The sequence below is a fragment of the Castor canadensis genome, chromosome 13 (assembly GCF_047511655.1).
Source record: "Castor canadensis chromosome 13, mCasCan1.hap1v2, whole genome shotgun sequence".
Classification (NCBI taxonomy): domain Eukaryota; kingdom Metazoa; phylum Chordata; class Mammalia; order Rodentia; family Castoridae; genus Castor; species Castor canadensis.
This window is the reverse complement of record NC_133398.1, coordinates 1,640,955-1,665,320: the sequence shown is the minus strand read 5'-3', so window position 1 is coordinate 1,665,320 and position 24,366 is coordinate 1,640,955. Positions and strand designations below refer to the sequence as shown.

The 24,366-nt window shown below is 54.1% G+C and overlaps 1 protein-coding gene across 1 annotated transcript in view; it reads left to right on the top strand.

The window, feature by feature from the left end:
• The window catches only part of Ccdc187 (coiled-coil domain containing 187), a 42,285-nt gene extending 18,764 nt beyond the window's left edge, over nucleotides 1-23,521 (top strand). Inside the window, 16 exon segments of the mRNA XM_074052660.1 lie at nucleotides 101-213; nucleotides 4,023-4,120; nucleotides 4,480-4,593; nucleotides 5,712-5,836; nucleotides 5,964-6,055; nucleotides 9,608-9,678; nucleotides 10,179-10,375; nucleotides 11,267-11,354; nucleotides 11,948-12,094; nucleotides 12,940-13,100; nucleotides 15,144-15,277; nucleotides 17,303-17,413; nucleotides 19,431-19,546; nucleotides 19,911-20,020; nucleotides 20,463-20,539; nucleotides 21,096-23,521. Coding sequence (XP_073908761.1) covers nucleotides 101-213; nucleotides 4,023-4,120; nucleotides 4,480-4,593; nucleotides 5,712-5,836; nucleotides 5,964-6,055; nucleotides 9,608-9,678; nucleotides 10,179-10,375; nucleotides 11,267-11,354; nucleotides 11,948-12,094; nucleotides 12,940-13,100; nucleotides 15,144-15,277; nucleotides 17,303-17,413; nucleotides 19,431-19,546; nucleotides 19,911-20,020; nucleotides 20,463-20,539; nucleotides 21,096-23,296 — 3,955 coding nt within the window. The 3' untranslated portion in view covers nucleotides 23,297-23,521.
• The last annotated feature ends 845 nt before the right edge of the window (nucleotides 23,522-24,366 follow it).

Sequence of the window (24,366 nt, the reverse complement as noted above, 5' to 3'; positions counted from 1 at the left end):
GATTCCTGCTGAATGAGGGTGCTGCCCCACAGATCCTGCCTCTCCTCATCTCCTCCACAGCCCAGCCTTGCTCACTCACCACGTGCTTCTTGTTTTCCAGCTCCTGCGGGACGCCAGCCACAGCAAACCCCACCTGTACCTCCCTTCGGCTGGAAGAGGAGCCGTCATCCAGAGTGGCAGACTTGATAATGCCCTGGACCACCCAGAGCTGCGGTAAGGGCGAGACTGCAGACAGGCTCTGGGCTGGCTGGTCGGGTGGCCAGGGGCGTCCGCTGGGGACCCTCTCCACTGCCTAGCACGAGCTTGGCCCTTCAGGGTAGAGATCCTTTTCTATGTGGACAGCATCCACACATCGTATTAAAGTGTTTTGGAGGCTTTTGGCCCCTGCTGCCCGCCCTGCTTCTGTGCACCTGTTCTGACTCGGCTCCTCACTTGTTTCTTGAACAGCCATGGTTCTGAGTGCAGCTCAGGTTACCATCCTCGCATCCATCAGCCTTTTCTTTGACTACTTAAGTTTTCTCATTTCTGGGGTACAGCCAAAGAAATGCTCAGGGCTGAAGAGCTGCTACCCGGAGGGGGCATGGGGCACCCCCACTTGCTGCCCACAGAAACCACTGAGGCCCTGGGGATCCCACTCCATGTTTAGTCTATGTGCTGGCAGTGGTTTGTGGTCTGCAGGTGGGAACCCTCCTGTCCAGCATGGGCTCAGGAGGGCAGCAAGGGACCAGGCAGCAGTACAGTGGTGGGGACCCAAGTGCAGGTTCTGAGAAGGCCTGGGACCCCATATGCTATTTCACTGCTGTCTATTGATTTTCTTTGAAAGAACAAGTTTTGAATACAGTAGTAAAACATGATTCAAGGCTAGCCTGGCCTACACATCAAGATCCTGTCTCAAAAACAAAAACAAAAAAACAAACAAACAAAACCATGATGATATCTGGCAGACGAGCACAGTAGGAGTGAATATTGACCCTAGCCCTGCCCCAGACAGAATAGCCCTAGAAACACTTCACCATCCTTACAGAGTAGGCAGTGAGGCCTGTATAGTGTGGGGGCCTGAGAAGGGCTTGGAGAAGTTAGCAGAGCCCCAAGCTTCCTCTTCAGGGTTTTGGCGGGGGGGTGGGGCAGTGATCCTCAGACCTGGGCTCAGAGTCCTGGATATACCTGGTAGTTGTGGACTGGCAGAAGGGTGTGTGTGTGTGTGTGTGTGTGTGTGTGTGTAGAAGTGGGCCTATCCGGCGCACACCTCATGTGTGTGTGGGGGTATGGATTGGTGTGCAGGTGAGGGCCTCTTGCCTCTGACTTCTGGAGACCCTCCAGCCTAGAGTGGGGCAGCTGGGGGGCTTCTGGCCAGTGCTGCTGACCCACCCAGGCTGCAGGGGTGAAAAAAGCCTTAGCAGACTGTGGGTTTATTATTCTTCCTACAAACAGTGCACATCACTGCATGTCTGACACTGACTAGAGTCCATGCCCCTATCCTGGCGGTGCCTATGTTTTGGGGGGTACAAGCAGGAAAATGAGCAGGTGGGAATCTACAGGGCATGGGCTCCTGAGCCAGGAGGGACAGAAAGAGTACTCCTGGAGGATGCACCGCCAGGGAAGGCCCCAGCAGGTTTCCAGCCTGTCTTGGTCTGTTTGGCTGCTGTAACAAAACCTGAGACTGGTTAATTTATACAGAACAAACACTTACTGGCTCACAGGTCTGGAGGCTGGAGTTCAAGAGCAAGGGGACTGCCAAGACATATGGCAGAAGGAGGAAGAAAAGGGGAGGGAGCTGAACCCTTTACTCTTTGAGACCTCTCCTGTGATATTGTTCCACACATGGTGGCAAGCCCTCATGGCCTGATCACCTCTCTCTGAGAGGTACATGCCCTGCTCTCCTGAAAATGTGTGCCCAGAGACGGGCAGTGAGTTGCCCCGGTGCCCAGGCCTCTGTCTGCCCCTCACTGGGTTTGCATGCTCTCTCCCTAAGACTGGCTGAGCGGGGCACTGGCTGCTCTGTGAGGGTCAAGGGCCATTCCTTACTGCAGCAGGGTGGCCACCTCTTGGCCAGATCTTCTAATGCTGTAGGGTCAATCAGGCCCTGGCCCTCTCCTCACAAGGGGACAGCCCTCAGTTTTACCTCAATCTCAATCACCATCTTTTGGGCCAAAGGTGCCGGCAGCCCATGGGGACAGCAACAGGAGTCCCCTGGCTCCAGCTTTCATTCGTGGGGGCAGCACTACTGAGTGGAACTAGACTTCAACACCTAGACCACCCTGCTCACGGACTGTGGCTGTCAGGCCACTGAGCTGAGGCTAGTGTGACTCCAGGGAATTCTGTCCCCCAAGTTTAACGGTAAACAGCAGGGTGACTGCACTGCCTTGCTGGACACGGAGCTCAGTACTCAGGTGTAGCAGGTCCCCCTCCCAGAGGCAAGGCATCCAGGGGAAGCTGTGATCCGGGACCCCATTCTGTAACTGAGCACACACCTAGCCACCATCAGTCTTAGCAGCAACAGCAGTGGCCATGACCACTGTGGCTTCAGCTTGGGGTGGCAGGAGGTGCTGAAATCTTAGGGCCCCTCACTGGTTGTCTAATGAGAGGAGCTGGGGATAGAGGCCAGGGTCTTCCTCTGCTGGTTGGAATGACTCCAGCAGTCTCTGGAGGCTATCTCAGCTCAGAGCTCAAGGACATGCAACTTGTGGTTCCCTGGTGACCTGTTGGTGCTGACGGGGCCAGAGAGGACCCTCATGCTGGGAGGTCTTCAGGGCCTCAGGCCTCTAGAACTCTGGAAAGTGAGTGGGGACGTGGTCACCTTCTCTGGCTTCAGCATCCCTTGAAAGCCATAAACAAAAGTCGTGGAAGATTTTCTTCACTAAGGAATTGTAGCTCAGAAAGGTTACAGAAAAGTTTCATAGCAACTTCCTGTTGTGGCAGTTAGACGGGGCCCCGAGGAGCCCTCTATGCTGAGTGTGTCCTGTGTTCAGCGCCCCACCTACCCCATCTCTCTGCCACTGCAGAAATGCCCTGGAGCCAGCGTGGCTGCTGCTCACAGCTCTTCAGCTGAACCTCTGAGCTGCACTGCCCAGGAAGGAATGTGGGCTGCTTGGGAAGACAGTGTTCTCTGGGCAGGCAGAGCAGGGATTTTGGCCTTGGGCCCTCTCTGCATTCTGGCCATCAGTGAATAAGGATACCTAGGGGCCGTCAGGAGGGTCCTGTCAAACAGACCAAAGGTCGGAGCCCAGGACTGAGCTGACCATCTTCCAGATCCTCCTCTGCTAGGCCTCAGCAGGACCTAGGCTGAGGGCAAGTGAGGAAAGAGACACTGAGAGCCCCTCCTGCCCTGGACCTTCTCCCGGTGGAAACCTCCATAGGACAGAGAGTGCCAACAGCACACTATCAGAACCAGGCCCCTGGAGTATCACCAGAAAGAAAGAGAAGTCCTCCACTGCCCTTGGGGACTTCATAACCGGAGGGGGAGACCCTTACACTGGAACAATCCCAGAAAAACCGAGGAGGACCCCAGACAGGTCCCTCTGTGTTTAAAATGCACTCCCACCTGGGCTGATGTCATTGGTAATAACTTGCTGCTACCCGCAGGCATTTGCTAACTATCTTATGGAAGAAGGAAACTGTCTCGAGGCTCTGGTTGGTCAATGATTTGTTCCAGTTCGTGGGGCAAGTGCAGCACAAACCTGAGACTGGGGACCTAGGTCTGTCTGGTGGCTCCTGTCATGTCCGCAAACATGTCTTTGTTCCTGGAAGGAATTATGGCAGGGGCAGGCAGCATGAGCCTTGATATGCGGGGGGAGGGGGGTGATAGTGGTGGCGGCAGCTGTGGGGAAGGGGCTCTTTTTCATGTGGCCAATTCAGCCCAGCCCCAGGAGTGGGGCACCTGCCCTCCTGGCCTCTGTGCCTCGGTTTCCTTGCAGGTCGAGAGGCTGCATTAACCTGCCATGAAGCACTAAAACTGCAGCAAGGAGAGCGAGGCCCAAGTGTGCTCCCTGGCTGCTCAGCTGCCCCTCCTCCGTGGTCTGCAGGTCAGCAGGAGCCTGCAGGGCCCCGTTCTGGAGACCTGCAGAGCAAGCACCTCGCCAACTTCCAGCTGAAGTCATTGAGCTTTCTCAAGTCCCTGAAGGTATGTTTTACCCTTGGGACACCAGGCTGATAGCAACCACGTCCCTTTTAGGCCTCTTCTATTTGGCGATGAGCTGGAAGCAGCTTTTGTCCCTGAGGCTGAGCAAAAGTCTCCAGAGCACAGAACTGTCCCCTGCCCTGTGTGAATGACTGGGACACATGGAGGTGGGGAGCAAGCAGGCTGACCCACCAAGCCTTCTGCACCTGGCCAGGGAAGCCCAGACAGGGAAAGCAGTGGGGTTGCCCGGAGGGATGAGCGCTGCCCAGGCACGGGGTCTCTGGGTGACTGTTTGAGGAAGAGTCCTGTTCTGAGTGGGACAGGGGCTTGTCTGCCAACCCCGAGGTGTGGGCTCTCTGCAGCTGGACCAGCAGAAGCAGGAGCAGGCCCTAGCCCTTCTGCGGCAGCGGGCAGAACAGGAGGTCTGGGAGACACAGCTGGCCCTGGACAGGCTGCTCTTCAAACCCAAGCTGGAGGTCAGTGGGCAGTTGCTCCACTCTCATGTCCCCTGCCCCACCAAGCCTGATGATCTTCTAAAGTGGATGCCACTCCCCAATGCAGAGGGAGTGGCAGGGCTGGGCCGTGAGACAGCACAGACACCATCTGTGTGAGCTGTAGGCCCTGCAGCACCTGCAGAGGCTGCATGATGGGCTTGCTCAGGATCCCACCTTAAAGCAAAACCTCAGGATGGAGACAGGACATGGGGTGCCCATGGCTAGGACCAGAGCTATGTTACAGGTGGCCATCTCAGCCTCCCACCTCTCCCTTACCAGGCTTGTTAGCACCTGAGCTGTGAGTTCTCTGTCAGAGCCCAGAGCTCATGACCCAAGATGTGTGCAATCCACAAACCCCCAGTGATCTCTCACAAGAGGCCTCATCCCAGCCATGCTGTGCCAGCACTGCGGAATCCCATCAGATTGGCAGCTCTGGCTGCTCAGGGGAGCCCAGCATCTTCCCCACGAAGGGAAGGTGATAACCCCAGCCAGTGGAGTATTAACTCCGCTGGCAACCGTGAGCTGGCTGGATGTGAGAACCTGGGAAGTGGTCCTTGATTCGCTGTGTTCGTGGCCCAGGGATGGTGGAATGCACATTCAAGTACATTTTGGGAGGCATTCCCAGGAGAGTGATAGAACCCAGAGGGACAGTGCACATGCATGTGAGCAAACGTCCTGTGTGTGAGCATTCCTACGCTCAGACCTTCTCCCCGTCCCCTCTACTCACACTCTCTTGTTCCCCTCATTCTTCCTCTGGACTCCAGCATCACACTGCTGGGCCTGCGGCCACAACTGGATGCGCAGCTATTCTTTCCATCCTTGGTCCTCCATGCCTGTGTGCCACTGGCCCCTGGCCGCCCCACCCCATGCCTCTTGGGCTGCTGCTACCCCTCCAGACCTGGCCTTGCTCTGCCTGCTGGGCATGCCACCCTTCCCCAGCCCTATGGTGTCCAGTCCTTTATAGGAGACAGGAAAGGAGCTGCTGGCCCAATGGAGGATGGAAAGGAGGCCCCTGATTTTGAAGACTAGCCTGACCTCAGGCTTCTCCCTTGGACCCGGCCTGGCCTCACTTACCCTTTACTGCCTCCCTGTCCTCACAGCAGCTGATGAAGAAACACTCAGACCAGGACAGAACAGAAAAAGCGTCAAAGCTGGAGCAGCTGCAGAACTGTGGAGGCCCCGAAGTAATGAAACCCTCTCCTAGCATCATGACAACCAGAACCAGGTGAAGCTGAGGTTGGGGCCAGCTGTTCCTTCCTAAGGAAGAGGAAGGCAGGGTGGGGCAGCCTTTAGTGCATTTATTAGGTGCTCACAACGATGGCCCTAGTTCTGATGGTTTTCTCACCTGGCAGATCATTCCCACCCCTGGACAGAGATACTGCCAGGTCCTCCCAGAGTCATGAGGAAGTACCTGCAAGTGGGGCAGACAAGGAAGCTTCTGTAGGTGAGTGCCCTATGTGATGTTTCTGGCAAATAAGGACCTGTACACAGGTACAGGGATGGCATGGGAGAGCCTCCAAGAAGACTGTGTAGCCCTGGGGAGCTGACCATGTGGAATACTCTTGGCCCAACTTCCTTCACTTTCCTGGGAGGCTTGACTCCTCTCTCCATTTCTGGTGGCCATGAAACATATTTGCATGATTCTGGTTGTGACCAGACTTGAGTTTTAGTTAGGGTGTTCCATGTACTCATGAAAAGAATTTGTGTCCTACAACTGCTGGGCACAATGTCAGCTGGACCCAGCTGTTTGATGGTGCTGTTCAAATCTACTCTGCCCTGAGTTTTCTGTTTCCTGATCCTATCCATACTTGAGATGGAAGTGAAATATCCAACAATGACTTAGATAGGGCTTTATCTAGTTCTCCTGGCAGCTCTACTAGTTCAATTAGCACATACTGATTTAGGATCATGATGTTCCCTTGATGAACGGGCTCCCTGTTGTTATGGAACAACCCCATCATCCCCAATGTGCTTGGCCCCAAAGCTTACTGTGATATTCATAAATCACTCCAGCTTTCTTTTAATTGAAGGTACAGACCATCTCTTTTCCCACCTTCTTACTTTCAATCTACTTATGTCTTTGTATTTGAAGTACATGTGTTTCTTTTCTTTTTTTTTTTGGTGGGACTGAGGTTTGAATTCAGGGCTTCATGTGCAAAGGAGGTGTTCTACCACTTGAGCCACAGCTACACCTCCAGTCCATTTTACTCTGGTTATTTTGTCAGAGCAAAATATTTGCCCAGTTTGGCCTCTGTGATCCTTCCAATCTCAGCCTTTCAGGTAACTGTAATTACAGACATAAGCCACCAGTGCCCATCTTAAAGTGTGTTTCTTGTAGGCAGCAAATAGTTGGATCCAGATTAAAAAAAAAAAAAAATCCAATCTCTGCCTTGTAATTGAGGCAAGGAATGTGATTGTCCTCATGGTTAGGTTTGAGATTTTCATCTTGTTGCTTGTTTCTTTCTGCCTTTTATTGTCTCTCCCACTTTTTCTGCCTCCTCTTGGGTTAAACTTTAATGATTCCATTCTATCTTGGCTTTATGAGTAACTCCTTGATACTTTAGTGATTGCTTTAGAACTGGTTATATATAGCTACCTTCAAGTTATGTTCTACCACTGGCACAAGGCTCATGGTACTTCATGCTAATACCATGTATTTTATTTTGAATATGTTGCAAACTGCACAATACATTGTTACTACTTTGTTTAAACAATTGTCTTATTACAGGTTTCAAATAACACAGGGGCCCAGAGCAAGGTGCACAGTTCCCTTGCCAGCATTTCTGGTGCTCCCATTTATCTGTGAGATCTACATTTCTAGCTGGCATCATTTTCCTTCTACCTGAACAACATCTTTTACCATCTGGTAGTCATGCGTACTGCCGACAATTAATAAATTTTTTTTTTACAGTACTGGGATTTGAACTCAGGGCTTCGTGGCTTGCTAGGCAGGTGCTCTACCACTTGAGCCATGTCTCCAGCCCATTTTTAAAAGATTTTTTTTTTTTTTTGTATGTCTGAAGACATCTTATTTTGTCTTTATTCCCCACATAGTCTTTGCTGGCCATAGACTCTGGGTGGACATTTTTCCCCTAGCACTTTAAAGACATCACCCAGGGCTGGGGGTGTAGGTCAGGGGTGGAGTGCTTGTTCCATCCCTAGCATCACGACAAACAAAAACAAAGTAAAATATGTAGCCCATCCCTACCGTCTTCTTGCTTATAATGTTCCAACAAGACATCTGCTGTCACCCACACCTTTGCTCTTCTGTATGTAACTGCCTGCTTCCTCTGGCTGCTCTTTCATCTCTCTTTGGCACGAGTTTCCAGCAACTTGATAATGATGTACTGTAGTGTAGCTTTCTTTCATGTTTCTTATGCTGGAGCTTGTTGACGTTTTTGGATCTGTGGGTTTATCACTTTCTTCAACTTTGGGAAACTTTCAGTTTCCATTTCTTCAGATACTTTTTCTGTCCCCCTCTCTCCTCTCCTGCCAGATCTCTTGGGTCTGAGGCCACTTGAAGCTGTGAGTTCTTTTCTTATGCAATGTCAAACCTGCTACTAATCCCACCAGGTATGCTTTATCTCAAGTTTTTGCCACTTCAGACCTTCTGTTTTTATGCCTTCCGTGACTCTACCTACCGTTTTAAACATGAAGTACAGTTATGACAACTTCAGTGTTCTTCTCTGCTGATCCTAACCTGGTGCCACACCTGGGTCAGTTTTGATTATTCTCCTCCTAATGGATCATGTTTTCCTGCTTCTGGGCTTACCTGCTGGACATAATGAATTTTACCTTGTTGAATGGCAGATATTTTTGCACTTCTATACTGGTTTTTTTTTTTTTTTTCCAGTGGTACTGGGGCTTGAGCTCATGGCCTCGTGCTTGCTTAAGCAGGCACTCTACCACTTGAACTTTCCCCCAGTCCTTTACTGTTATTGTTATTTTTGCATAGGCCTGTGGATTGTGAAGCCTTCCAGCCTGGTGGGAACAGCACCCTTCTGGATGCTTGAGCATTTGGTTACATCTTGACATACATTGATTGGTCACTTCTCAAAGGAGATACTGTATAGAGTGGGGTTCCTGGTGAGCCTCTCTGATCTGCTATCCTGTCCTCTTCCCAGACATGGCTCCATCTTCTCTATGTAGGGGGTTTGCTAGACTCTTACCTCAGTTTCATCTCCTGTACTGCAGCTTAGAAACTCTCATTAAGATATAGCTATAGGCCTTACTCCTTTAGTTTAAATCAGTGATCAGTTATGTTGCTTGCTGTCCAGTGTCTGGAAAAATGTTCTTTCATGTGTGTGTGTAGGACTGGAAGTATGGCTCAAGGAGTAGAGCACCTGCTTTGCAAGCACAAAGCCCTGAGTTCAAACCCCAGTACTACTAAAAAAAAAAACAAACCCACATTACTATTCATATGTGTGTGTAAATACGTATACACATACAAAAATAGATACTTATGAATATGCAAATCATTGTTTCAGATGAAATGGTAAATCCCAATTCCTTTTACCCTTTTTTGGTGGGAAGCAAAAGCCCTTGATTATTATTATTATTTTTTTTTTTTGTAACAGTAGGGACCTTTCTCCCTGAAACCCAGCACAGCAGGTGGCCAGCAGAGGTCAGCAGCAGATAACTGCTTGAGCTGGGCATCTGTTTGTGTTGTCCCTCTGCCTCTCTGGCCTCAGTTTCCCCTTCTGTAGGAGCAAGGCAGCTGTCCTGTCATCCTGAGCTCCTCTGTTATTTGGTCTAGTCTTCCTCATGATTGTGGGGTCACACACCAGAACCTCACATCAGAAAAAAGGCCACTGATGCCTTCCAGCGTGATCTTGTGAGATCTGGTGTGAAGCTGTGCATGCTGAGGGTCAGGTGGGGGCATTACACTGCTTCTGACGTCCTACCTTTGTGAGTCCTCCCAACCCCCATAGGAAAGGCCCTGGACGCAGGTGCTGACCCCCTAGGTGACCCAACCATGGCCTGCTTTCTCTCTCAGAGCTGGGGCAGCCCAATCCAGCAACCCCCCAGCTGGCCAGGCTCTGCCTTCCAGACAGCTCCACCCACCAGGTACGGGGAAAGTGGGGGTGAGGGGCAGTTTTGGGGTTACACGGCACAGGCAGTGTCCAAGGGACCTCCACTGGCCCTGGGTTGGGACGTTCTTCCCACCACTGGGTCACTCACCCTTCCAGGTGACAGATGCCCCAGCGGGTCCTCCCATTCTGGGTAACAGATGACGGCCAGCAACAGGGTGCTTTGGGCAGGATTGTCCCCCTCCCTGCCCAGCTTGCCTTTCTGGAACTCTCTGAAGCACAAAGTGCACCACGTGCATGGCCTGCATGAGGGCTAGGCGTGGGGCCCCCACCTGCCCTGGGGGACCTCACAGTCGGGAGGGGCACTCTGCAGATGAACCGTGAACGGCAAGTGGATGAGCTGGGCGGGCAGTCCGGGCGGGCTTCCCAGAGGGGAAGCCTCCTCTCCGGGGCTGGGCGCGGCTCCCACTGGGAGAAACCGGTCCCAGAGCGGCCTAGGTGCTCGGCGGTGACGCGGTGGGTCTGACTCGCCCCCAGCAAAGCGCAGCGAGGCGGGAGAGGGTCGAGCTCAAAGCACCTACAGCCTTAAGGAACTTTACCATCGCGATGCTGGAGCAGAACCTGCGGGAGGAAGACCTGCGTGCGCAGCACTACGCCGCGCTACTGCGCCTGCGCGAGTTGGCGCTGGAGGAGAAGGCGCGCACGGAGCTGACCTGGCTGGGGCACCAGCAAGAGTGAGCGCATGCGCACGACTGGCCACGCCCCTTCTCTGCCCCACGCCCTCCGTTGCCCACCCCTCATGGCCACGCCCCCTCCTGGTGGTCACGCCCCTCTTCTGCCCCGCCCCCGCACGACCACGCCCTGTCTGCTAGTCACGCCCCTTCCTTGGCCCAGCAGGCGGTAGGAAGAATAAAACATACTAACCCAAATAGGAATAGGTGACCGCAGGAATTTAGGGGAGGGTACCCCCAAAACAAAAATGACGTCACCTCTGGGAGACATCCTTGTGCGCACAGTCACTGAAATGTGGGACTTAGACTGCACATAAAGGTTTGCAACTTGAGTTCCATTGGGATGCCGGGAAACCTCACACCATCCCATATGCGTTGCAACGCCCAGGGGCCCAGCCTTATCTGTCTGTTCCCTAAGAGGACCTCGTAGTTGGGTCCAACTTTTTACCATTATTAATGAACATCCTGCGAGACTACTTCCTTCAGGTGAATTCTCAGAAGTGGAATTTCCATGACAGTGAGAATGAACTTGAGACCTCCCGATATTGCGGTTGACCGTGGAGGGTTATTCCAGCTCATATCCTCTCCCGAAGCTCATGGGCGTGCCAGGCTTTAATGGGAGTCCATGGTGGGAGTGCAGACGCCCTCGGCTGGGTCTCCAGGGTAGAAAGTGCTGCCATTGGTCTGCCTTTGTCCCTGATACCCAAAAGTGGTCCAGGACAGCTGGGGCTGGTCTAGCTGCAGAGCCTGCCAACACACAGCTACATTCTCCTGATGTCCGCAAGGTGGGAGAGTATCCCAGGTGGACTCAGTCAGCAGTGCTGGTCTGGTCCGTGGCTCTCCATATCCACCTACACAGACTCAAGATTGGCTGTGACCTTCCATCTCCTCCAGGTGTCTGGAGAGCAAGGGGCACAGGGCAGTGAAGGAGGCCCTGTCGGAGAAGCAGCAACAAGTTCTCAACAGGCTTGAGAAGGAGCGGGTAGGCATGGACTGGGGGGCAGCCACACAGAGACGGTCCTGCCACCCTGGTTGGGGATCAGAATACCCTAGCCAGAAAGTCCCTGAGCCTTGCCACCCTCCCAGCCTCACAGGACCCTTAGGTGCCTGGGAGAGTCCATGGTCTGAGGGGACAGCAAAGCTAGAGTGGAGGGTGGTCTGCAGCCCTGACTCCTGGCCAGGCTCAAATCTCAGACTCCCATCTGAACAGTAGTGTCTGTTTCCTAGGGCTTGGGAAGGTTTAATAGGGGATGAGTTACAGATGTGGGGCAGCGCCCAGAACCCAGAGAGAGGGGAGACTGTGTCAGCCCCACTTGGAGAATGAGCATCCAGCTTCCCTCCCATCTCCTGCTGCTGCCCCCTTGGCCAAACCTGGAGGGAGCCAGTGCCCAAGGGGATAGGCAGAGAGGTCCGAGCAAAGAGCATGTGGAGGGGGGAAAGAAGAGCCGGGCAACATGAGAGCCAGGGTTTCTCCAAGAACACTCTTCACTGCCCTTGGCCCTCCTCCCTTCCCAATGTGAGCTCCTTGGGGTTGAGGGTTATGCTAACTGAACGTTTGTACTCTGACTGGCTCAGAGGGAAATCCAGTACCTGAGGAACTGTCATCTGTTCCTGCACCGAGGCAGGAAGCAACTCCTGCAGTATCAGAAGGCCATCCTCGAAGCTCAGAAGTCTGCAGCCGACCTTCGGCAGGAGCTGCAAGCTCAGATCCAGCTGCCGCGGGTGTGTGCTCTTGAGGGTTCTCACCTGGCCGCTTTGTGTCTCTTGTAACACCTATGACCCCGAGTAGAAAGGAACTTGTGGCTGCGGAGGGTGGGGTAGGTGGAACAGATGGAGGGCAGGAGACTACCCTCGGGGTCCCTCCAGGAGGTTTCCAGCCCAAGTGCCCTGGAGGAGAGGCTGGATCCTTGCTTTTGCCTTTGTGAAAGGTGCTCCGGATCAGGAAGGAGGAAAAGAAGGACAGGCTTCACTCAGCAGGGGCAGTGTTGGAGGAGGGGCAGAACAGGCCCAGTGGAGACCTCTGTGGCCTCCTTGGGGAGGCCAAGCCTTAGAATGAGGCAGAGTAGCCACTGTGTTCTTGGAGCTGGCCTGCTCCCCTCCCCACAGCTGACAGCATGAAAGAGCTATGTGGACAAGGAACAGCGAGCCATCCCGGGCAAGTTGTGTCCCCTTCATCTGAACATACATGTTATAAATTGGGGGGATGGTGGTGTCACTTTGAGGGTAGGGATGAGGATTGAAAGAACTAGACTCTGAAGTACCCACCGGAGGACAGCCTGTAGGAGAGGGGACACTGGCTGCCGTATTCTAGAGCTCTCCAGGTGCTCTGGTCAGCCTTGGGCAAGGACACCCACTCTGAACTTCCCCCTGCACCCATCAGTGGGGGTGCAGACCTTGCCAGGACATGATGACCTAATCCAGCTGGTGTCTGCTGCAGAAAGCATGCAGTCCACCATGCCAAGGGCTGCCCTATGGTGGCTGATGCCCCATGCACCTGCCTCCTGCTTTCCTGAAGAGGGGATGGGCTGAATGTGGCCATATCAAGCTCTGTCTGTACTCTTTCCTAGAGTCCCAGCCCCAAAGTCAAAGCTGCCTGGAAGGGGAACTCTGAGACAAGCCAGCAGGAGAAGGGAGCTCTGTGCCCCCAGACACCATGCAGGCCCGGCAGTCCTCACAGCACCCCCGGCCACCAGCCCAGAAGAAGCCCTGAGAATCTGAAAGTCACACAGTGAGTTGGTCCCAGGCAGCCCTGGTCCTGGTGCTTGTTGTTAACAAGTCTTCCACACGTTTGCTTACTGCTGTATGGCTGTGCCTCTCCCAGCCCCACCCAGGAGAATGGAAGGATGTGGAGGAGCCTGCTTCTTCTGTGAGTCCAGAGATGCCATTACACCAAGGTTTATGCAAACATCAGCCACACTTTACTGGCTCTGTGGCTGGCTGGGGTGTGGTCACGAGAGATCTCACAGGGCTATTTTATGGGGTGTGGAGGGACAGGGCAGGTGGACAGCCTGGCTCAGGGTAGCAGATGGTATGTGCGTGATTGCCTCAGTCTCTGGGCAGCTGTCCAGGGACTACTGGCCTTGGTTTACAGCAGAAGGGGCCTAGGACTCCTGCCTAGTCTGAGTCACAGGGGAGGCAGGGACCAATGAGTAGTTCTTCTTTGCTTTGGGCTGGCCTTCCAAGAAGGGAGGCTTGTCCCATCAGGAGCTTCCTGTCCCCATGCTGGGAATGCTCTTTTGTCTCTCCTCCGCCAAGCAGCAACCTTGGGATAGGGCGGACACTGGAGATGGCCCCCATCCTGGGAGGTGTCTTCCTTCAGCTTTCTTAGGGACCCCCTGTCTGTCCTGGGGAGGTCATCACTGCCCAGCAGCTCTTTTCCAGCCAGTGATACCTCTCTCAGTTCAAGAAGTCATTGTCCACTCACCATTGAGTCATCAGCCACCAGGGTTTCTCCAGGGCAGTTTTTAGCATCGCCTGGTTTATAAGCTCGTTGCTGTTAAGCAAAAGTCCTGAGGCTCAAGAAACCTTCCAGGCTGACTTCCTCTTGGCTTCCAAGAGTTTGTCCAGCAGGCTAAGGATGGCCAGCTGGTACTCATGTGATTGGTGGGCCTGGACCCCAAGATAAAGAGGCTTATCACACTAGCAAAATAGTTGCTGTCAAAAGTTAGAAAATAGAGAAAGACAGGGCAGATAAGGAGGGACTTAAGAGCTCTTGTAACTCCATCCCTGAACAAGTGGCTTCTGATATTTTGCTGGGGATCAAGGTAGATGGAGAAACAGGCATACTAGGTTCATTTGTTCTGAGTTTGGAGTGTGTCGGATATTCGGGCGGATTGGTGAACATGTATCTGTGGCTCCCAGGTCAGCATGTTAGAGGTGAGGACAAGGAGATGAAGTGCCAAGGTCTCAGACAGATCCTGGGTTCTGGGAAGGTCCCGGTAAAGGTTGATGAAGCCTGAAGGGCTTCTGTTCCTATTCCGCTCAGCATTGAGGGTCAAGTGGGCAGCTGGAGGGATGTACTCCCACTCCAGTTCTGGGCAGACACTGGTGCAAATGGGTACTGCTTCATCCAGAAGACTAGCTCCAGCCCTCAGCCCTCAGTCCTTCAAGGGCCTGGAGACAGTCTCCAGGTTGAGGACCACCCTCCTGGGAGCCCAACTCCTGCCACGTGTCCTGCCCAAGTGTAAATGGGGAGGAAAATACTCAGGGTTGCTCTGGGATAGGGAGTGTGTAGGTTCTTGGGGTGGGGGCAAGCAGGTATATCGCCTGGGGCACCCGAGAGCGTGACAGATGTTCTAGAGCAGGCCTGTTCTCAGGCCTTGAACTTGACCTAGAAGGACTCTGGAGACCTGGCAGGCTTTCCTTCCTAGTCAGCATCTGGAGGATTCAACAGGGCGGTTTCTTGCTACCCTGGCATTGTGGTCCCAGGCAGGTAGAACTGGGCTGACAGTAGGTGTGGTGTGCCCCGGGCCTCAGGCCCAAGCTCCATATATACATGGGTGCTGCCCCACAAAATAGGCAGTGAATCTCCATGCAGAAACCTAAAGGCGCCCCTTCTGGGGAGACAGACAGACAGCAGTCTGGGGGCCCAGGCTCTGCTTAGGAAGCTGCCAGGCAGGGAAGGACCAGAACCTTCTTGGCCACTGCCACAGCTGCCCCTGGATGTGGCATAAGGCTACTCCTGGGGACAGGGGCTTGTCAGAGCTGGGCACCCTGGGTGGCAGCAGCTGGGTGGGCAGTCACATCTAATCCCCTCTGCACTGCCTTGCAGCCTTCCCTCTGAGCAGCCACAGGTGACACCTCCCCAGACAACCAAGGATACAGCCAATCACCTGAAGCCTTTGAGGCCAATGGGAGAGGACACACCTAAGGCCAGAAGCCATCTGGTGGAGAATATCAACCAAGGTAGCTGAACAGGGCAGCAGCAGTGACTAGCCCAGGACAGATGGTCGCTCATTCAGTGGTCCCCAGCATTGAGTGGGAACAACCTTCTTTCTGGTCACCATTGCTGGGTGTGTGACCCAGTCCTCCAAGGACTCCGTTTTTGTCCAAATGCAGCAGGGTGGGCTTGCCCACAGGAGGGTCACCCCATGCAGCACTTTGAGTATGGGGTGCCAGCAGAGAGCCACCCAGACAGGCCCTTTTGCTCTGGGAGGGCTCCTAGCAGGTGCAGTTGCTCCCAGCTACTCTGACCTTCTGCCAATGCAGGCTGAAACTGTTGCCAGGCAGATCCAGAAGACCTGCCAGAGCAGCACCACCTGGCTGCGTCCAACCTCTGCCAAGGTGGAAGGAGGATTAGGCCTGGGCCCACCCTGCCCTTGGATAGGAGCCATCTCTCCCCGGCTCAGAGCTGAGCCTGCAGGAAGGAACATGAGTGGTAGGGGGTGGTGCCAGAGAACTGTCATGGCCCCAGACTACCTCATCGCCCATGAGGATAGCTGGTTTGCTACCTCTCCTGCTAGGAAAAACCAGGAGGTATGGAAGCTGCCCCACTGTCAGCTTGAGGGTCACTAGTGTGGCCACTCAGCCTGTCCCATTCTACTCTCACCATGTCCCTTTCCCCCCGGCCTCAGTCTCCCCCTCTAGAGAATGATGGGATAGAATGAGGATAGGTTTGCATTTCCTGAGGCTGCTGAGACAGAGGTCCATAAACAGATGCACACAATCACACATTGGGACAGCAGAGGTCTGATATTGGTGCTCCCTCTGAGGCTCCAGGTCCTTCCGGCCTCTGCTGTCTCCTGACTGGTCCTGGAGACCCTAAGGGGGTCCTGGTGACCCTTAGGCCTGAGACTGCATCCCTCCAAACTCTGCCTCTGTCTTCACATGGCTGTCTCCCCATGTCTGTTTCTCTTGTGTCCACCTCTTGACTCCTCTGTCTCTTAAGGACACTAGTCAGTAGATTTAGGGCCACCCCAGCTCCACAATGAGCTCATCTAGAGATCCTTGACTTAATCACATCTGCAGGGATCCTATTTCCAATAAGGTCCCAGGTCCAGGTTCCGCAGGGTAGAACTTGGACACATCTTTGGGGAATGATGCAGGCCACCTCTAAGGATGCTCCTGTCCTAGGCAAGGCCTGTGAAAGGGACTCCCTCTGCCCTGCCCCTGCGGCCTAAGATGCCATCCTCAGCCAGTCCTGTGCAGGCAGTTGCTCACTGCCACCCTCCTGGCTGACCTTGCTGTTCAGTTTCTCCCCATTCCTCCAGCTAGGATGCTTGTCTCAATTCAGTGTCCTTGATCTAGAGAACCCCCCCGCCCCCGCCGTAAGCAGATAAATGTGGATGTGTAGATGGTGCATTGCAAAGATGGGCTCCAGGGACTGGCTCACTGGATCCCTCTGGCCTATGGTGTGGCCACTAGACAACATCTTGGAATCCCAGGGTACCCTGAAACACAGTCTGGGAACACAGGATCAAGCCAGCACCACTAGGATGCTGGCATCTATGGTCAGGGGAGAAGAGGTTCAGGGGACAGGTCAACCTTAGGATGGAAGGAGAGGCAGGTGTGAAGGAGGGGAGGGTGTTAGGAGCAGCAGTTGGGGCCTGGGGTTCATGGAGCTCTGGGGTCCATGGAGGAAAAGGCAGGTAGATAGCTGCACCCAGCAAGCAGCTCAGCAGGGTCTCCGGGTACTAGGATTCCCCACCGATGAGCCAGTGCCAGTGACTCAAGACTGTGTCTTTCAGAGCCTAGGAAGCAGCTTTGTGTTCCCCTGCACTCGAGTACTCTGGACATTGGACCGCCGCTGGGCCTGGCCTTTCTTGTATGTAAGCCCCTAGGAAGCACTTTGCCCCAGCCCTGACTGTTTGGACTCCCCCCACAAGTCTGTGGCTTGATCTTGGTGGGGACCCCCAGGTGCTCATGTGTCCTTGCTCCCATGGTGCTGGTGGTGCTCCTGGTCATTCAGGTCCTGGGTGCCCTCTCCCCAAGTGGCCCCTGCACCTGGTGGCATCTCTCCTCCTGTCTTGATACAGGCCACTGAGGCAGAGAGGAGCCCCCCAGCTGAGCTCAGGCCACAGGAGGCCAAGGAGCCGCCCCCAGGTAAGCCCTCTGGTAAAAGCCCACGGGCCTCCCTAGTGTGGATCTTGCCAGGAGCTCCTCCCCCATCCAGAGGATCCTGTCCAGGGCTGGAGCCCAGTGGCCAGACAAGGACAGGAAGGGCCCTGAGAACAGCCAAAGAGGATGGGGTCTCTGCCCTGACCACAGACCCCTTCACAGCTAGAAGAATGGCCGGCTCTACCTCCTGTGGAAGTTGACATGGCTGCTCTCTGGGGAAATTAAAAATCACTACTTGCTCTGATTGTTTTAGTTGCAACTTGGTTTATCTGGAACACATTTTTTTTTGGCAGTACTGGGGTTTGAACTCAGGGCCTCACATTTGCTAGGCAGGCACTCTACCATTTGAGCTATTTTGTGTGTGTGTGTTTGATCTTTTTGAGATAGGCTCTTGAGAACTGTTTGCCCTAGGCTGGCTTTGAACCACAATTCTCCTTATCTCTGCCTCCTAAGTGGCTAGGATAACAGGCATGAACCACTGGTGCCCATCTCCTTTTTACTTGAGTTATTTTTTGGATAGGCTCTCACATTTTTGCCCAGGATTGCCTTGGACTGCTATCTTCCTACTTATGCCTCCTGAGTAGCTGTGGTTACAGGTGACCCTTTATTTGGAACTCATTTCTACATGCTTGGAAATCAGCATTATCATGAAAAACATGAGGGTTTTTCCTGTATCAAATTCTTCCCTTGCTGACCGCTGGATCTTGTTCTACAGTGGGGTTGAGAAATCTGGCTCACAGCTCTAGGGGATTCCCTGGGGAGATGTCTGGTGGCAGCTGGCTGGTAGTGAGGGGTTGCTTAGACTGGTCTGAGTGACAAGATGTCACCTCAGAGCTCCCCATCCCTAATTCCCGGCCCTGCGTTCAGAAGTCCCTCATGTCCACCCTTGGGAGTGGGAAGGGTGCCATTCTCACCAGTGAGTCTTTTGGATTGAGATGCTTCCTGGAGTTGGGAACCAGGAAATCAGATCAGAACCCTCAGACTCGCTCAGCATATATTCTGTTTGCCTGGGAGAGCTGGACCAGGTGGGACTCCCAGGGGTGGCGGTATTGATTTCCATAACCGACCCCCTTGGCCAGCTGCTGTTCAGGCTTCTATGGCCTCTATGGGCTCTTGTTCAGCCTGAAGCGCCCTTGCTGTCAGCATAGCTGTCTACCACCCTATGGCTATGTCATGCTGCACCATCGGGTGCCTATCTCCACTTAGAGACCTGTGGTCTCTTGAGGTGAATATGCTCATTATACCACTCTGCAGATGAGGAGACTAAGCAATAGACCAAGATCACGGAGCTTGTTAGTGTGAATGGTCCAGGACCCACCCTGAGTCTGACCAACACCAGCCACTCTCTGGTCAGAAGATTGTGCTCGCAGGGTCTCCCTAGGCAACATCCCATCATGATCACCAGGAAGCCCAGGATCCTTTCTACACAGCCCCCATCGCCTCCACCTTCATGAGGGACTGCGGATGAGAACTTTATTCACATGGCTGGTAGCCTTGGGCCTTGGGTCCAGGGCCCAGTCAGAACCCTGGTGTAGGAAGATGATGGCATAAAATGGGCAGGCTCTGCTGTTCTTCCCTTTACCTTACTTTGCTAGTCTTCAAGCTGTGCCATGGGTGACCTGCCCCTAATTGGTCTCCTGTGTTCCCAGCAGAGCTGGACAAACAGGCCCTTCTCAGTAGAGGAGTAGGGAGGGGACAGGGGAAGGGACAGGCTCTGGCAAGCATTCCAACCACCTGCAGGGGAAAAAGTCTGCACATTTAAAATTATTTCTCTGTAAGATTTGTTCCTGGTGACTTCCTATTACTATGTATCCAACAGGGTAGTTTTAGGAGATTACTATTTGGTTTTATGTCTTCATACTGACCAAATACTACAAAGAAGTCTTGCATCGTTTCAAATTTTTGGATTTTTTTTTCATGTGGCTTTGGAATTCCTGGGGCCACTCCCCTGCCCCCTTCTTCTGTCTGTGCCCCCAGTGCTGACAGTCCCTTTGCCCTGCAGAAGACCTTCAGATTGAGCCCAGTGCCTCCGTAGTAGACAACCATGCTGGGAGCATCCACGGATGGAGCCTGCAGTCCCTGAGTGGACAGAGTCCTTCTGATCCCCAGGAAGCCAGAGTGAGCCAGGGCATGACTGAGGGGAGAAGTAGCCTGCTGTGTGCCTTGTTGGGGTCACCTTATCCATCCCATGAGGTTGTTATGGGATGGGGGGCTCTGAGGACATTCCAGGGGGTTCACACGGTTCTAAGGCGTACAAATTCTCTAGGTCTCACCCCAGACTCACCTGGGCAGAAACACAGTCTCTTCCATGGCGGGAGGAGGGTCTGGGAAGTGGGGTCTCAATGGCCGTCTTTAGGGGATGGTCTTTGTTCCTTAGTGGTGGTCCTTGGATGCTTAGGAGCTTGATCCCCAGCTAGGGGATATGGGCAACGCCTGAGCAGAGACTACACCCTGACCTGTCGTCCTGTCCTTTCTCCATCAGGTAGCTGAAGGTGGCACAAGACAAGAGGTGGCAGAGTCAGGGCTGCATGTTGCCAGGAGCCCCGAGGGGAAGCCCCAGAAAGTGGAGAGCTGGCAGTCAGAGGAGCAGAGGTGGGGGCTTGGGCAGGAGTGGGGTCATGAGACATGGAGACCCCTTGATCTAGTTACTGAGATATCCATCCCTGCTGGCCTCGGCCCAGCTGTGTACCTACTTTCTGAGTCTGACCCCCTTTTGGAAGCAAAGATACTACCCAAGGTCCAGCTGTGGGGGCAGCATAGGGGACTGGCATGGAACATGTGTCTCTCAGCCCTCTGGGTGTGGTGACCCCCCACTCTGACCTAGGAGGATTGAAGCCAGACACTCCCCAAAGGCAGGCCACTGAGATACCTGTGTGCTGATGGTCAGTTCAGATGGTGGTAGAAGACTGGGAGGGCTGTTTCCAGGGTATGGCCTAAATGACACCCCTGCAGGTCCTGTGAGCCCTGGTGTGTGTGGTGGGAGGACAGGGCTCCCTGCAGGGCATCCAGGACTTCTCCACCACTGTGCTTGCAGGATAGAGGCCTGTCACCAGGAGGACCCTGGCATCCCCTTCACTCGGCTGGAAGCTGCCCAGCCGGCTGCCTCCCCAGGTGATGCCCCCATCACTCAGGCCCCTAGAACCAACTCAAGGACCATCAACTCCCTGCTTAAGGGCCATCCCAGACCAGTTCCCAAATCAGAGCCAGGCTTCTTCCCACACCCCTGCCCTCCCCACTACCCAGCTGGAGGGGGACCTTGGCCATGCTCTTCACCTCAGGTTGCCACGTGGGAGGTGAATGCTGCAGCCTGCTTCCCTGTCTAGACCTGTCCATATGCAAATGGAAAACAAGGCAGACAGAGCCAAGCACTTGACCTAACAACAGTTGTGGTTCTGGGAGGCTGGATCAAAGACTTGGGAACAACCACATAACATGACTCACTGCAAGGGGAGGGGGATGCGGGGAGTTAATGTCTGGTTGGAGTCAAAAGCCAGACACCCATTTTTCCTGCCTCTGTTGGGGTCTTTCTGGTTTTGAGTTACCGGCTGTGGGGGCCATGGTGGGGGTTGGCCCTTGCTGCCGAAGGGCAGTGCTGCTTCAGGGATGGGGTCTACAATGCAGGATGTGACAACTAAGGATTGTCCCCAAACTCACCCTGTCTCAGCAGCTCCTGCAACCCCTGAGGAGAAGGCACTGCCTGCCTTGTACCCAGGCAGCCCCCTGCCCCAGATTGCTGTCCCCTTGGACCTGGGCTCCAAGTCTGCTTCTGCGATCTGCTCAGGATCTTCAGAAGCCCTGGCGTCATCCCCCACCTCTTCAGTGGGCTCTGCAAGTGGCCTGTCCTGTTCTTCTCTTCATGACTTTCAGAAAGCCACAGCCACCCTGGTCCAGCTTTCTGACAGCTCCCAGTCCCTGTCCAGCTTGGAAGCCAAGATCACCCCAGATGCAGACTCCAACTGGTCCAGGGAGTCCTCTCCTCAGGATCCCTGGGAGGATCTTGGCCTACCTTTGTCTTGGGGGCACCACCAGGGTCATCCTCAGCTGGGTAGTATTCCTGGGGACATGGGACAGGTGACCTGGCAGAGATCGGAGGGCAGGGGGGCCCAGCCTGCGTGTGGCTCCTCTGTTGAGGCATCTGTGGTAGAAGGCCCAGGGCCAGAGCATGACTTCCTTCAGGCAGGCTGCCCATTGCTTCTCGCAGAGGTCCCCTCTCCAAGGTTGGGGTCAGAGCTTTCAGAGGCCTCCACCCAAATCTGGGATGAGGACATCGATGAGGACCTACCAGAACTTTGTCCTGATGCTGGCTCAGCCTCAGGGTGCTCCTGGCCTGCAGATGGCTCATCTGATCACAAAAGCAGCGGAGAGCCCCTTACGGCTTGTCCCTCCCCGAGCCCCGGGGGAGAACAAGATGCTTCTGGAAGTGGCAAGAGCCTGACTGGTGGACCAAATGCAGGGAAAACCCAACAGGCATCCCCTGAGGTAGCCTGCACAGTCCTGCTGTCCCAAACCCATTCTACCAGTGATTTAGATCCGTCGTTGACCTTTCCCTCAGAGACCTCCACCTCTGCAGGGTCAGGTGTCTGGGAAGCAGAGACAATGCCTCCACAGGCCTCGGTTGACTTCTGGGAGGGGCCTGGGAATGCTGACCTGAGCCTGTCCACCCAGAGGAAAGCCCTGCAGGCCTCACCTGAGCCTGAGGTCCCCATGTCCCTACAGGCTCCTCCAGAAGCACCCCCAGTAGCTGAGAGCCAAATGCCTAGGTGTGGGGGCAACAGAGCTCCCCTTGTCCTGGAAGAAGCTGTCTCCCCCCTTGCGGTCAGTTTCCTGACTGAATTCCTCTCTCCTGTGGATGAGGAGCTGTCCTATGGCAGTGGGGACCTCCTGCCATCCACCCACAGGGACACCCATCTCCCTCCACCTCTTCTCATCCCCCGGGCAAAGGATGAGACAGAGGAGACCAAACAAAGCTCAGATGATTTCCCCTCCCCACCCGAGGTGCTTCCTGGCTCACTGGGCCCCCTGGGGGGGGCCACTTCCATTGCCACTGGGAACTTGTCCTCCTTATCTGAGGAGGCTCTGGCAGAGGCCCAGTTCCTGGGGCCCCAGGAATTGGGGCGCTGCCTGGTGGCATCTGGGCAGAGAGGAAGCCTTGTGGGTGAATTGGGCAAATCAAATTCTGAAGTGGGGTGCCAGGCTGTGGGCAGCCAGGGGTCTGAACCCACTGACTGCCCAGCATCTACCTTCGGTGAAAGGGCAGGCAGTGCCTCTGGGAAGCTCCCAAGGCTGTCAGCACAACCCCCAACTCCTTCCCAAGAGGCTTGTGTGACCCAGGAGAATTTGTCAAGGTCATTCGTGGCTGGCAACACAGAGGTGCCCCAGGCTCCTGATCTGCACTTGGGGTCCTGGGCTGGTATGGTCCTTGAGGGGGCCTCAGGCAGTCTAGGCAGGCCCTGGGAAGGGTTGCAGTGTTTTCAGGGTTCAGAGTGCTGGCAAGGGTTGGGGTACCTCTTAGACAGAAGGGCAGCTGCTCCCTCACCCCCCTGGCCTATAGCCCCCACAGCCCCTCCCCCGGGCCCAGTGCCCTTGGTAGCCCATGGCCAGGCTGGGTCCCCTGGGTATGCTGGTGAGGAGGGTGAGGGAGGACTGAGCTGCTGGGCAGGGGACCAGCCAAGGCCCCAGGACTCCCTGGGCACAGAGCAGCTACTAGGAACAGACTCGGCCCTTGGTCCTGTCTCGGGCCTCTGTGCTGAGCTCCAGGACACAGAGTGGGATGAAGTGGTGGACTTGGTGTCCACTCAGCTAAGCAGGAGGATCCTGTGTGACTCCTTGGCTGCACTGTCAGGGCTGGCCCCTCAAGGCAGCCCCTAGGGGTGTGTTCTGAACCAACAGGGCGTCACAGACATCTGAGATGTCATGTAATAGTGTGTGTATCTGTGTGTAAGAAACTTCAGGAAGCCTGGACCTCTAGGGTGAACTGGTCATACAGAATGGCCAACCTGCAGTTTGCTGTGCAAGGATGTTTATCTGAAATAGCCACAGATAGACAGGGACTCCTTCATGTCAACTGTAGAGGCTTTGTGGGGCCAAGAATGATCAGAGGGCTGGGCCGTCTTTAACAATCCCAGTGTAGGGCTGGCCACAGTAGCTCAGAACTGTAATCCCAGCTATTCAGGAGGCCTGGGTAGAAGGATGGTGACACAGTCCACGCTGGCCTGACCCTATCTGAACAATAAGGTATAACATGGTTGGGAGCATGGCTCAAGTGGCAGAGTGCCTGCTTAGCAAGCACCAGACCCTGAGTTCAAACCCCAGTACCACCAAAACAGAGTTCCAGTGTGAGAGCACACTGGAGCTTGTGCTAGAAGCATTCTCAATGTGCCACATGTTGCTGGACAGAAGTGTCCTGGTGTGTCCTTTTCTGCAGTTTTCTTTCTGTCCTAAAGTGTATCTTGTGTGCCCTCAGGGAAGTAGCTTTTAAAAGAGCCCACGAGTCAATTCTGTTAAGAAGGAAGCAGCTTTCAAATCTGTGTTCTGATTCCAACACAGGATTTCCTGAGAGGAGGCTTGCACGTGTGACTGGACCTCTGAGGTTGCTTCCCACACCCCAAAGCAGTGTGTGTTGTGTGTGGGTGTAGGTGCATATATGTGTCATAAGTATTAAAAGTATATGTATGTGTGTAAATCTATCACCTAGCTATCATTTATCAATCATCCATCTATATGTTCCTTACAAATTCACTTATTTTAATCATTAAAAACTATGAATAATTGGTACCAATGCCCTTGACCTATGTCACATGACAAAGGCAGGTCACAGAGGTGTAAGAAGGAAGCAACTTTGGAAAGACTGCACCAAAAGTCACTTGAAAGCATCACAGGGTACCTCAGTAAGATGTAAACATTTTTTAAAAATTTCAAAATCCCACCTGAATAAACTA